The 12,578-nt window shown below is 42.5% G+C and overlaps 1 protein-coding gene across 2 annotated transcripts in view; it reads left to right on the top strand.

Moving 5' to 3' along the window:
- The window catches only part of FAF1 (Fas associated factor 1), a 511,731-nt gene extending 504,740 nt beyond the window's left edge, over positions 1 to 6,991 (top strand). For both annotated transcript variants that reach the window (XM_019018242.3, XM_055348410.2), the window contains exon 19: positions 6,742 to 6,991. In XM_019018242.3, the coding sequence (XP_018873787.1) occupies positions 6,742 to 6,825 (84 nt within the window). In that variant the 3' untranslated portion in view covers positions 6,826 to 6,991. The remainder of the gene's footprint in view (positions 1 to 6,741) is intronic.
- The last annotated feature ends 5,587 nt before the right edge of the window (positions 6,992 to 12,578 follow it).

Below are 12,578 nucleotides of genomic sequence, written 5' to 3' on the forward strand. Positions count from 1 at the left end.
TCAACAGTTCCAGCCACTGGGGAACTCAAACCACACAGACACCATCTACTTACACATAAAGGAGGCACTGAATCATAATAGCTTCCGTGTGTCAGGCCCTTGGTGGCTATTTCAATCCCTATAATAACCTTTCACCCAGTGGAGAAGGGAACTAGAGCACAAGTAAGCATCTTACTGACTTGGCTAAGAGATTTGAATTTAAGTGTTTGTATTATATTTCCAAAGCTTAACTGCAATCCAGTTTACTCCACTGACTCGCCCTCACACTTCTAACAATGCAAAAATTAAAGCCTAGACAAGAAAAGTGACTCGTCCAAAGTCATACTGCTAGAGTCAGGACTGGAACCCATATAGTCTGGTCCTTTATATCCTGATAACATTAGATAATGTACAGCCTTGGCAGTCAGCACAGAGGAATTCAGAGAGGAGAGGGTTTTCTGAAGTACATAGTCTATAACTGAAGGGATGGATTTCCTAAAGCTTGGAGAAACTTATTTTGCTCTGTCTGTGTCTAATGTAGAGGATGAGACCTGCTTGTCCTTGACATTGGCGTAAGAGGTAAGATGAGATGGATGAGGTTTTGGAGTTTGATCTCTGTGTGGACTCAAAGAGACTTACAGATTTTCTGCCAGCGTGGCAAAGGGTTGCTGCTGAGAGTCAGGCTATTCAGGGTCCCCTCAACTCACAGTGCTATCAGCACACAGTCTAGAGAATGAAGGTTATTGGTCACCAGAGGCAAGGCAAGCAAACAAATACTAGACAAAATTTGGTAACAAGAGCTTTTCTGCCTTTAAGATGCTGGAACTTTCTCAAATGCAAATTTTACTTTAAAAGCAGGAATAGGCCGGGCGCGGTGGCTCACGCCTGTAATCCCAGCACTTTGTAAGGCCGAGGCGGGCAGATCACTAGGTCAGGAGATCGAGACCATCCTGGCTAACACGGTGAAACCCCATCTCTACTAAAAATACAAAAAATCACCCGGCGTGGTGGCGGGCACCTGTAGTCCTAGCTACTTGGGAGGCTGAGACAGGAGAATGGCATGAACCCGGGAGGCGGAGCTTGCAGTGAGCCGAGATCGTGCCCCTGCACTCCAGCCTGGACAACAGAGCGAGACTCCATCTCAAAAAAAAAAAAAAAAGCAGGAATATGTTTTGAGAAGCCTCTGTTGGTTTATTGTTTTCCAGTTCCACATATTGAACCTAAAGCCTGTAACTCATGGAATGAGAGAGAACCCTTTTAGGCTACTTGTAAGAGGTGGGGAGTTACTATGAAAATTATTAGGGAACCAGCAGAAGGCCTGGGTTCTGGTTCTGCCTCTACCACTTACCTATGTGATCATAGACAAATCCAGTCTCTGGGTCTTGTTTCCTAACCTACAGAGTGGGGCTGATTTCCAAGTACTACTGCAATGCATTTCCCCCATAAACTGTTAAATGCATTAGGAACATTAAAAAGAAAAAGAAGAAAAAAATCCAACCTAGCATTTTTTCTAAAAGTAAAATATTAGATCCAGACTTTCTTTTATTCAATTTCAAATAAAAGCATTACCTCAGAAATATTAAATGTAAAAGATCTAACTTCCTCACATGATTGTGAGTTAATGTTTGTGTAAATATGTTACAAACTATGAAGGGCTATGCAAGTATTGCTGCTGCTATTCTTTTTAGTATTACTCAGCTCCTGCCCTCAGGTCGCTCCCAACCTAATAGTACAGGTGGAGTATCCCTTATCTGAAGTGCATGGGACCAGAAATGTTTTGGATTTTGGATTTTTTAAGAGTTTGGAACATTTACCTACTGGTTGAGCATCCCAAATCAGAACATCCAAAATCTGAAATGCTCCAAAGAGCATTTGTTTTGAGCATCATGTCAGCACTCAAAAAGTTTTGGATTTTGAAATATTTTGGATTTTTACATTAGTGATACTCATCCTGTAGTTTATGCTCAGGTACTAAAAAGTGAGAGGCAGAAGGATGTGACTAGAAAGAGCCCCAAAACAGAAGTCAGAAACTCTGTGGGTATTGCACATGCAGTGCTGCATCTGCTCCTATTCAACCATGTGACCTCAGCTAAGTCACTTGACCTCTCTAAGCTTTAGATCACCCTTCTATGAAATGAAGGGGTTAGATAATTTGGCATTTAAGGAGCTTCCCCCCCAACAACCCCAAACATTCCAGGATTCGCAGTGTGGCCTAGGATGAGAATCTGTCACATGGATTCACATTTTTCTCAACAGCAGTGTTAGGCTTTTTAGAAAAGGAACTGAAGCCCAGGGAAGTAATAGAAACAGTATATGAAATTTCAGTCTGCTAAGAAAATTGATCTAGAAAGGAATAGCTCTGTTTGGCAAAGAATACCTGTCCCATTTTTGTTACATAAACATGTTTCACAAAGCCAATTTGCTAAATTATTAAGCTAATGAGAAAATATATCCGTTCAGGTTTTCTAAGTATAGTGAAGAAAATGTCAAGATGGTTGACTTTCCTTTTCTAACTATAGACAAAGTCAAGCCATACCTCTTATCTGAGAATGACCCTTCTCCCCCAAGGAGTCCCAAAAGGTGGGCTTCTTTGTTGATTTAGAGAGTCAATAATTCAGTAAAGTCCCAAGTAAATGGCACAACACAAGCTCAGATTGGGTTTTTGTATTCATATTTTATAAACATTTCAGGACTTTTTTCCTGACCCTTGACCTATTGCCATTCTTAAAGTGAAGATCTTATATCCCGGAAGCTTGTTTAGAAACAACTTCAGGATCATCTCATCCAACTTCTTTCTCTATATGGAAACTACTCTCAGCAATACCTCTGACAATATAATGTAGCGGGTTCCAAATCTAGACTGCCTTGATTCACAGCCTGGCTCTGCCCTTAATAGCTCTGAGACCTTGGGCAAGTTACTTAATCTGCTCCAGGGCTCAATTTCTCCATTGGCTTTTTGGCTTAATGGGGATAATAATTGTCCTTACCTCAATGCAAAGGCATAAAAATGATATAATGGACTTTGGGGACTCAGTGGGAAGGTTGCAGGGGATGAGGGATAAAACACTATACATTGGGTACAATATACAGTGCCTGGGTGATGGGTGCACCAAAGTCTTAGAAATTACCATTAAAGAACGTACCCATGTAACAAAAATCACCTGTTCCCCAAAAACTATTGAAATAAAATTAAAATAATTATCCCTACCTCAGATAACCTACCTTTTATATTAAAGTGCTTGGAATATACCTGGCACAAAGTAAATGCTCAATAAACATTAGCTTTTATAGTCATCATCTGCAAGTAAGCCCCTATTTGAGTGCTTCTGGGAACAGCAGAGAGTTCACCCATCCCACCCTCCCTACCTCCATTTCCCCAAGGCAGCCTGTTGACATGTTAGTCAGAATCATTCATATCATCAGCTTTAGAGTCAGACCTGAGTATGAAACCTTATTCTGTCTGCAGCCTTGGGCAAGATAACCTGTGGTATCTTCATCCATAAAATGGAAAGAATCGTATCTATTTCACTGAGCTGTTGTGAGGTCTAGTTAAGGTACTATATAAAAAGTATATAAAGTACTTAGCATGGTTCCCAGCTACATAGTAGGCACTCGATAAGTGATAGTTGCTGCTATGATGATGACTGAAGAACAAGAAAATAAAGAACAGAGAGAGGAGGGAGAAAGATAAGAGAAGCAGTAGTAGCCACGTCGGCAGCTGCTGTCTGTCTGTAAAAAGTTGTTTCTGACTAGCTGGGTTCTGCTTCCCTGTGATTTTATTTCACCAGCCCTAGCTGTATCCCCCAGAGCTACACAGAACACATCTGCTCTGTCTTCTACTTATCAGCCCTTCAGATATTCAAAGAGGGCCGACGCAGCCCCCTCCCTACCCATATAGCAACATCAACACCACCACTTCTCAGTGCCCCCTCTCCAGGGAGATACCTCCCATTCTTTAGCTGTCTCTCGGAGAACATAGCTTTTAGGCTCTTCCCTAAGCAGGAGGTCCCTCCTGGCATGCTCCATGTCCTTCTTGAATGGGGCCCAGAGCACTGCAGGACAGTTTCACAGCATGGCCACCATCTTGCTGGGGAGAAACATGATGTCCTACATCCCCCTAGGTTTCTCTCAATTGGTTTGTCCAAGCCAGGCAAATGAGAATGGAAATAGAGATTGTCCTTGCTCACTTTGAAATTCTTACCTAAAATGACCTTCAAAGAAAAAAAATTGCTTGATTTTATTTTTAGGGCACCAGAGGGAGCAGCCAGCACAGCCGTGTTTGCTTCGAAGCAATCCAATGGTGACACAGCCTCACTGAGGCTGTAGACGGGGGTCTCCAGAGATGGAGGCATTACCTGATCAGGAAAGGGGGGGCACTCTTGCTGGGCCGTGGGGAAGAAACAAGAAAGATAGCCTGGTATAGATCAGGGTTCCAGGAGGTTTTGGTGAAAGAGCTGCAGCTTTGAAGTTAGAAAGATCAGGGCCCCTACCCAGTCAGTAATGGCTACAACCTACTGAGTACTCATTGGCTCAGACACTGTACCAGAGGCTGCACCAACATTATTCCATTTAACTATAATCACAACAACCTATGAAGGAGAAACTATGATTCCCATTTTACAGGTGAGAAAACTGGCTCTCAGGTTATATAATTTCTTCAAAGTCATACTGGTAGGAAGTGACAGACCTAGGATTTGACTCTAGGTTTGCTTCACTCTTTTTAACCACTGTGCTTTATAGACACTTTTAACCATATGGCTGTAAACAAGTGGTAACCACTTTGAGCTTCAATTTAATCATCTCCACTGTCTTGCATGGTTGTTGTATGGATATGTTGTCTGGCATATAGTAGGCGTTCAAGAAATTTTAGTTTCCTCCTTCTCAAATTCCAGCTCTCCCACTCAAAGTGACCGAAGAAAGCCACTTTTCTTGGATGCAACTTTCTCATATGAAAACTGGGTGTGGTTTATGAACCTCTAATCTTGCGTATGACAACCCCAGCATGGTGCAACTCAGGCCTGATACTTCAGCCTCCCATCCTCTTTTGCTTTCTAGCACACGATTACAATGATCGTTTCTCCCAACAAACATCATATTTACAAGCCACAAATAACAAAGTAGAAGATGCTGGAAGAGCTCTGGCATGTTAATTAAGAACAATATCAGAAGCAGCTGGGCAGAAAATGCCAACGAATGAGAAGCAGAGGCAGTGTAGCTCTGTTTGTTGACAGAAGCCAATGAGTATTGTACGTTAATTGGAGAAGTGGGTAAACATTTGCCAGCAGCTTGCCCCTCAGTGCATTGGAAGATAGACAGCAGGCTAGGCCCTTCCCACTCCTTGCCTGTCCATCTGCCCACAACCCAAGAGATACAAATACAGTGTGCTTTGCTCTGAGTTCCTTATAAGCGGAGAGGATTCCAGGGGCGGATGTGTCTTTTTAATGACCCTCCTGAGCATACCAGGTTTCCATCTAGATACAGCTGAAGATAGTTTCCCCTTCCCCTTGCCAGCATGCCTTTGATACTTGGCCTTGGCCCCCAGGGTCTCCACTTCCCCATATCCCCCACCCCTCCATGGAAGAAGACACCAGAACCATCTTATTAGGAGCAGCTTGAGTTAAGCGGAAGATAAGATTGCCTGCCTCAGGTGCTGCAGTCAGGCCCAGAGCAGCAGAGCAGCAGCCTCAGGCCTGACTAGAGATTGCTTGCCCTCCCATCACACACTTGGAGTTGCCCATTTATCTGTGTGTCCACCATCTTTACAGTTGCTCTCACACACAGCAGTCATTATGGAACACCTGTTCTGGGCAAGACACTTTGCTAATTATATTATTTTTTCTCATTTAATTCTCACAATCAGTCCTGCAAGATTGATACTAACTCCAAAGCCACAAAGCTGATAGCCAACACAGCTGTAATTTAAACTAGAGTCTTTCTAATTCCAAAGCCTGTGTCCTTTCCACTAAACCAGTATTACTCAACTTTTAAACATTATGACCTCTTTTGATAAACAGGAAAGTTTTGTTTCTTCTCTCACTCGCAGATTCAGAAGACCTTCATGTCCCATCCCTGCCCATTGCCTAGGAGGGCATAAACCTAATTTAGGATCCCTGTATGATTAACGTATCCCACTGAGCCAAGATTTTGTCTAGCTTGACTTTCAATAGTTCCTATTACAAAATTATGATTTTTTTTAATTTTTAAAATATAAAGTTGTATTATGACATTGACTGTTTTTTTTTTCCAAACTAAATATACCATCAACAAGGGTATGATATGCCTCCCCTCACCAGGGGAGATCTTCATCGTTGGGCATGGTGGAATGGCCATTCTACAGTTTATAATGTAGTTCTAAGAGGAAGATCAGCCCCAAAGGCTTAGCTGTAGTCCCACCAAGCAGAAGAGTCCCTCCCCTCTATTAGGGGCTAACCAAGCAGAGGTCCCTAGGAATGCCAGTCAGTTGTTAACCAGCACCTTTCCCAAGGGCCCCCTGTTCTGCCAGCCAGGCTGAGCTGTGCAGGAAAGGTACCTCCACCAAACTTGACTATGAGATTTGATTTTCCTGAGCCCTGGTTTCCTCATTTATAAAATGAGAATAACAACACCTGCCTTGCAGGTTATTTTGAAGATCAACTAAGATACTGTGAGACTCTTCATGCCAGTGCATAGTTTCAGAATCAGTGTACATAGATAAAATGAAGGCCATGTAGAGAATATAGTGCTTGTTTCAGTCTTTTGAATATGTGTTCTTCATCTTTTTAGGTAACTCAACTGGACCCAAATAAATCATTATTGGAGGTAAAGTTGTTCCCTCAAGAAACCCTTTTCCTTGAAGCAAAAGAGTAAACACGGCCCAGCGGTGGAACCAGCCATTCCTTGACAAGCCAGCAGCCTGCATCAGGAGAAGGGCTCCTCGCCAACCCACCCACACGCTCGTCTCACTCAATTCAATGTCACACTTCTGCCTCTTGCAAAATTGCTGGAAAAAGTAATAATAAATATAGCTACTTAAGATTTCCCATCCATGAGTATATATTCCCAACCCTTATTACAGAGAATTACAACTCTGCCACCCTCCCCTACCCCCTGCACTTCACCCTCCTTCAATGACGAATGCATTGTTCAAGTGTGAGTGATCACTAAATAGAATTTTTACCTCTCCAGTGCCCATCTTTTCCCCACAGTGTCTAGGACAGTTCTGTCTGTTCTGTGACACCAGGATGCTGTATATTTGATATATGTCTTTTTATTTTCATGACTGAATTTCTACTTCATCACCTAATTTTAAGGGGCAGAGGGAAAAAAAGTCAAATGAGACATTGTCGGCATGGAGATTAAACATTGTAGGAAAAAAGTATACCATTTTTGTTAGTACTTTCTGACAGCTTTACTAAGATGTAAGGTTTTGTTTGAGGACTGAATTTGACATATATGCAAGATATTTATTTACTGCTGCTGCCTTGGGTCTCCAGGTTCTACCTAGGAGGTATTTGCTGTTCCATTGCAGCATAGGGAAACTGTTCAAGCACACAGTGTGAGTGTTGAGATCATGTGCAGAGAGGCCAGTACCAAAACTTCAGTATCTGGCCCAGTGGCAAGAGGCTACTGTTAGGTTTGCATTTGGGCAGTTAGAACCTCACAGATACCAGCTCCCAAGCTGCTAGTCCATCAGTGTAAACTGAACACAATCCTCTCTTGCTTTCTCTCTCTCTACTCCCTCACACATTCGGACCTTGTCACTTGGTGTTTAAGCACCTTGTCTATCAACAAAATCTGATCAGCAGCCCCATGGACTCTCCTGTAATAAGGAACTTGCTCTACTATTTTATTCTTTTAATGTTTTAGTATTTGATATTGGACTCAAATGAAAAGGATCTCATTCTATGGCTGAAAAATCAGACTTCATATGTTGAAGAGAGCAAACTTGGGGACTCAACTCAGAAGACATGTATTGCCTGAAAGCTGCATATAATAATTTTTTATTTGATTTAGTAAGTGTGGATTTTTCTTAATCTACAGATTTGGGGTTTAGGGTTTAGATCATGAGAACACCGTTTATACCTTCACAGCCAATGATTTATTTTTAGTCTTGAAATATTTCTCCATATCTGTTTTTGTGTCACCTGTGGGTTTTATCCTAGGGGTTGGGATCCTGATTTTAACATTTTGTACTTGTCCAAAAAAGAGTTCAAGTGCTGGGTTTGTTCCCCCAGCCTCGGCCAAGGGGTTCTCAGAAGATTCTAACCAAAGCTGGAGATAGGCCTGCTCATTTTCCTTCTGCCCAGAAGTGGATGTTGACCAGGAAAATTACACCTTGTGTCTTCTCTGATGCTCCAACCAGGGACCTCTCCAGATTACTATCTAGCACAGACTAGTGCTACATCTGCCTAGGTATGGGCTTTCTCTGGCACCAGGGGTCTCTCTAGGGAGGCTGAGAGACCCATGGGTCTCCCTTCAGGGGGAGTGTTCAGGGGAGTTCAAACTGAACACTTCTCTCCAGCTCTATTCCTATCTTCCTAATCTAATGGCTCTACAAGATAGTCATTTCCAGTGCTACAGATGCACCAGGGCACCACCTCTTTTTTTTTCTAGGTAGACCTTGTTCTGTAGCTGCTGTGAAGAAGCTGCAGCCCTGAACTCAGGTCATACTCAGGAACAGCAGCAGGGGTGTGGGTGGGGTTTGAGGGAAGGTACTCTGAATTCACCTTCATGTTTAACCTGTTCCATCTGACTTGGGTTTCTTCATTATATTGTTCCCTCCCACTCACCTTCACTTCTGTATTACAACAATATAGACTTTACTCTAAAGCCAATTTCATGGAAGTTATTAAATGCTACTTGAATGTGTGTGAAGTTGACACAACCTTTTTCAACCTGCCTTAGAAAGTTCTTCTGGCCTACTCAGCCCCATGATTTCCTATGCTCTAGGCCTCATAACTGGGAAAGGCCTCAGCTAATTGCCACTGTTCACTCAGGACATGATGGTCTACTAAGCTTCAGACAAAAGGCCAAAGCAATTTTATACCTTTTCATACAAGCAGAGCATTAAAATGACTTCCTATCACCACAGAAATAACAGTGTCCTCTGCAGTTCTTCCTCCTACCATTAGGCTTCCTTGGGCTTTACATCCCAGCCTCCAGGCCCAGTAAGTGAGTCAGTCTGAATATTTGCTTGGCATTCTTATGCCCAACTGTTGACAGTGAAGCTCCAGGACTCTTTGTCATCCCCCATTCCAGTTTACTCCCTTGTGTTCTTGGACTGCTGGATGTGCAGTTGCAGCATTAGTTTGAAAGTTAAGGGAAGTGTTGCCAATTTCCCATTGCCTTTAAGAAGGTGCAGGGATTTTTTTTGGAGGTTTCTGATCTCGGATGTTGCCATTCTCTGGCACTACTAGTTTTATAGCACACACAGATGTTCATCTCTGGATTGTAAGCATCCAGAATCAAAGTTGAATGAGAGCATCTTTTATGGAATCTATCTTTTTAACATAAGAGAGTAAGATTTATGCTTTTATAGATTTTACTTGCTGCTGACATTAGAAACGTATTAGTCACATAATAACATCTAAGTGTGCTGGTCAGTAGAATAGGTTTTTAAGAGGTGGAGAGCTCCGGCAAATTTCCCCCAAAGTATAGACTTTTTCATTTGGATGTGGGAGAGGGTCTTAATTCTCTCCACAACAGCATCACTGATTGACACATTTCTACCCATCCTTTTCTGTCCCTTAGCCATCCAGTCCTGGGTCCCCACAAGTGGATGGGACTTGGAGTCTTTAGTTCAGTCCAGGAGTAACTCATATAGGCATTGCACATTATAGTCTGTGTAACCCTTTCACCTGTATTTTCTCTTTTGATCCTTTTTAAAATTCTTAGAGGAAGAGAGATCTTCACATACATATAACCACAGCCACATACACACACATTCCAGAGACTTCAGTGTCTTCCAAGTTGAACCTCTCTTCTGCCACTAAGTAGCTGTGTGACCTTAAGGTAAGTAACCTCTCTGAACCTCAGTGTCCTTACAACATTCTTATAGCACTTTGCAATTGGACACACCTTTCACACATCGTAATAGTCTCCCGCTATGAGGAAAGCAGGGCAGAGATGATGATTCCATTTTTGCACAAGGGGCTTAGAGGATAGTGGCTTGCCTAAAATCACACAGCATGTCAGTAGAAGGGTCAGGACTTAAAGTGCTAACTCTGATTTTCCACTGCTTGTCTACAAAGAATCTCTGATTTTTTTTTTTTTTTTTTGAGACAGAGTCTCGCTCTGTCGCTCAGGCTAGAGTGCAGTGGCACGATCTCGGCTCACTGCAACCTCCATCTCCTGGGCTCAAGCAATTCTCCTGCCTCAGCCTCTCGAGTAGCTGGGATTACAGGCATGTGCCACCATGCCCAGCTAATTTTTGTATTTTTAGTAGAGACAGGGTTTCACCATGTTGGCCAGGCTGGTCTAGAACTCCAGACCTCAGGTAATCCGCCCACCTCAGCCTCCCAAAGTGCCAGGATTACAGGCGTGAGCCACCGCGCCTGGCCAAGAATCTCTAAATTTTATATTCAAGAACGGATCTTGGAATCCTCTACAGTTGTACATAAAAAGTTAAACATCACTTTGGGAGGCAAAGGCAGGAGGATTGCTTGAGGCCAGAAGTTCAAGACCAGCCCTGACCACATACCAAGACCCTGTCTCTAAAAAAATAAATAATAAAACTTTTTAATTAGCCAGGCATGCTGATACTTGCCTGTAGTCCCAGCTACTGTTGAGGCTGAGGCAAAGTGATCACTTGAGCCCAGGAGTTCAAGGCTACAGTGAGCCGTGATAGTGCGACTGCTACTCTGGCCTAGGCATCAGAGTAAGACCTCATCTCTTAAAAAAAAAAAAAAAAAAAAAAAAGGTTAAACATGTATTTTCCTGGAAAGGGAATCTGTATTCATCAGATTCTCAGTGGGACCTATTGATCAAAAAATTTTAAGAATCACCATTTACATCATCCTATTTGGGGAGAAGAATCTGTCCATTCTTTTTATCAATCCGTATTTTTATCTAAAAGAAACCTCCAGAGGATGAAATACAATCACTAGACTTTCTTGCCTTGAATATCTCTGCATTTAGTATTTTGTCATTGTCTCAAATAATCTGCTTTGGAAGGTGACACTTAACCCCAACTGGCCATACAGCTCCTCACTGTTGCATTTTGAAAGTTTGGTCTGAAAGAAAATATTAATAAAAGAGACATGATCTCCAGTCTTCAGTCTATAAACTCTTTGTACACTGTCTATTGGGGTTCTTGGCTCTCAGAGGTGGTATGATGTGTGGTTAAGAACACAGCCTCTGGAACCATGTTGCCTGAGTCTTAGCCATTCCTCCACTTACTAGCAACGTGTCCTTAAGAAGTCATTTCGCATTCACATTCCTGTGCCTCAGCTTTTTAACTATAAAATGAAAATAACAGTACCTGGATGATAAGGTTTTATGAAGATTAAGTGAATTAATGTGGAGCAATTAGGAAGCTGTTATCTGTTCTGTAAACTCATGGGATTATCACAGGAGAGTGGGTGATGGCACCAGTGAGAAGTGTCTGTTCATGGGCGAGGACACAGAAAATGTGAAAAGTAGAAACAGGAAGTCCAGGAGCACTGCTCTAGGACCCATCAGAGAAGGGTCAGAGAGCCCTGCACAATGTCACTGTGTTACGGGTGTCTACAGAAAAGCCGAGAACATGATGTGGAGAGAGGAGGCGGAGAACTAAACTTGCTGAGCACTTACAATGTGCCCAGTACTGTGCTCGGAGCATTACAGACCTCTTTCATCATGTAACCTCACAACAACTCTATGAGATGGTGGTCTTGGCCCTATTTTGAAGAGGGAACAGGCTCAAAAGGTGAAATGATTTGCCTGAGTTCAACAGCTTGTAAAGAACAGAGCAGAGTTTTGGACCAAGACCTTTGACTCAAAAACCCCTGCTGTGTTTATGACAATACGGTATCTTCAAGGAAAGTGTCATGTATGACCAAGGCATTTCTTTTTTTCTTTTCTTTTTTTTTTTTTTCTGTAGAGACAAGGTCTTGCTCTGTTGCTCAGGCTGGTCTTGAACTTCTAGGCTCAAGCAGTCCTCCCGCCTCAGCCTACCAGTGTTGGGATTACAGGAGTGAGCCACCATACCCAGCCTAAGGCGTTGCAATTAATAATGGCAATAATAATAACATTTTTAAAGTATTGGTGGATGCTAAGAGGGGTAAAGTCATATTTTTATAGTAAACTCAGCTCTCCAAAATACTCATTCTTCAAACGGTTCTTAGTGCTAATGTTATACAGAAATGTGTCAGGAGCTAGAATTTAAGTAACACCTTATAAGTGCATGCAGTGATTTAAGAAGGATCTTATATATTCTACTTATTTGACATCTTCAAAATCCATTCTCTGCTCCTTCATCCTTCATCCCACTACCTTTTCTTCCCTTCAGACCTTTACTGTCTGTCACTTGAGTTATAAAACTACACCCTAGGCCGGGCGCAGTGGCTCATTCCTGTAATCCCAGCACTTTGGGAGGCCAAGGCAGGCGGATCGTCTGAGGTCAGGAGTTCAAGACCAGCCTG

The sequence above is a fragment of the Gorilla gorilla genome, chromosome 1, assembly GCF_029281585.2.
Source record: "Gorilla gorilla gorilla isolate KB3781 chromosome 1, NHGRI_mGorGor1-v2.1_pri, whole genome shotgun sequence".
Lineage (NCBI taxonomy): Eukaryota > Metazoa > Chordata > Mammalia > Primates > Hominidae > Gorilla > Gorilla gorilla.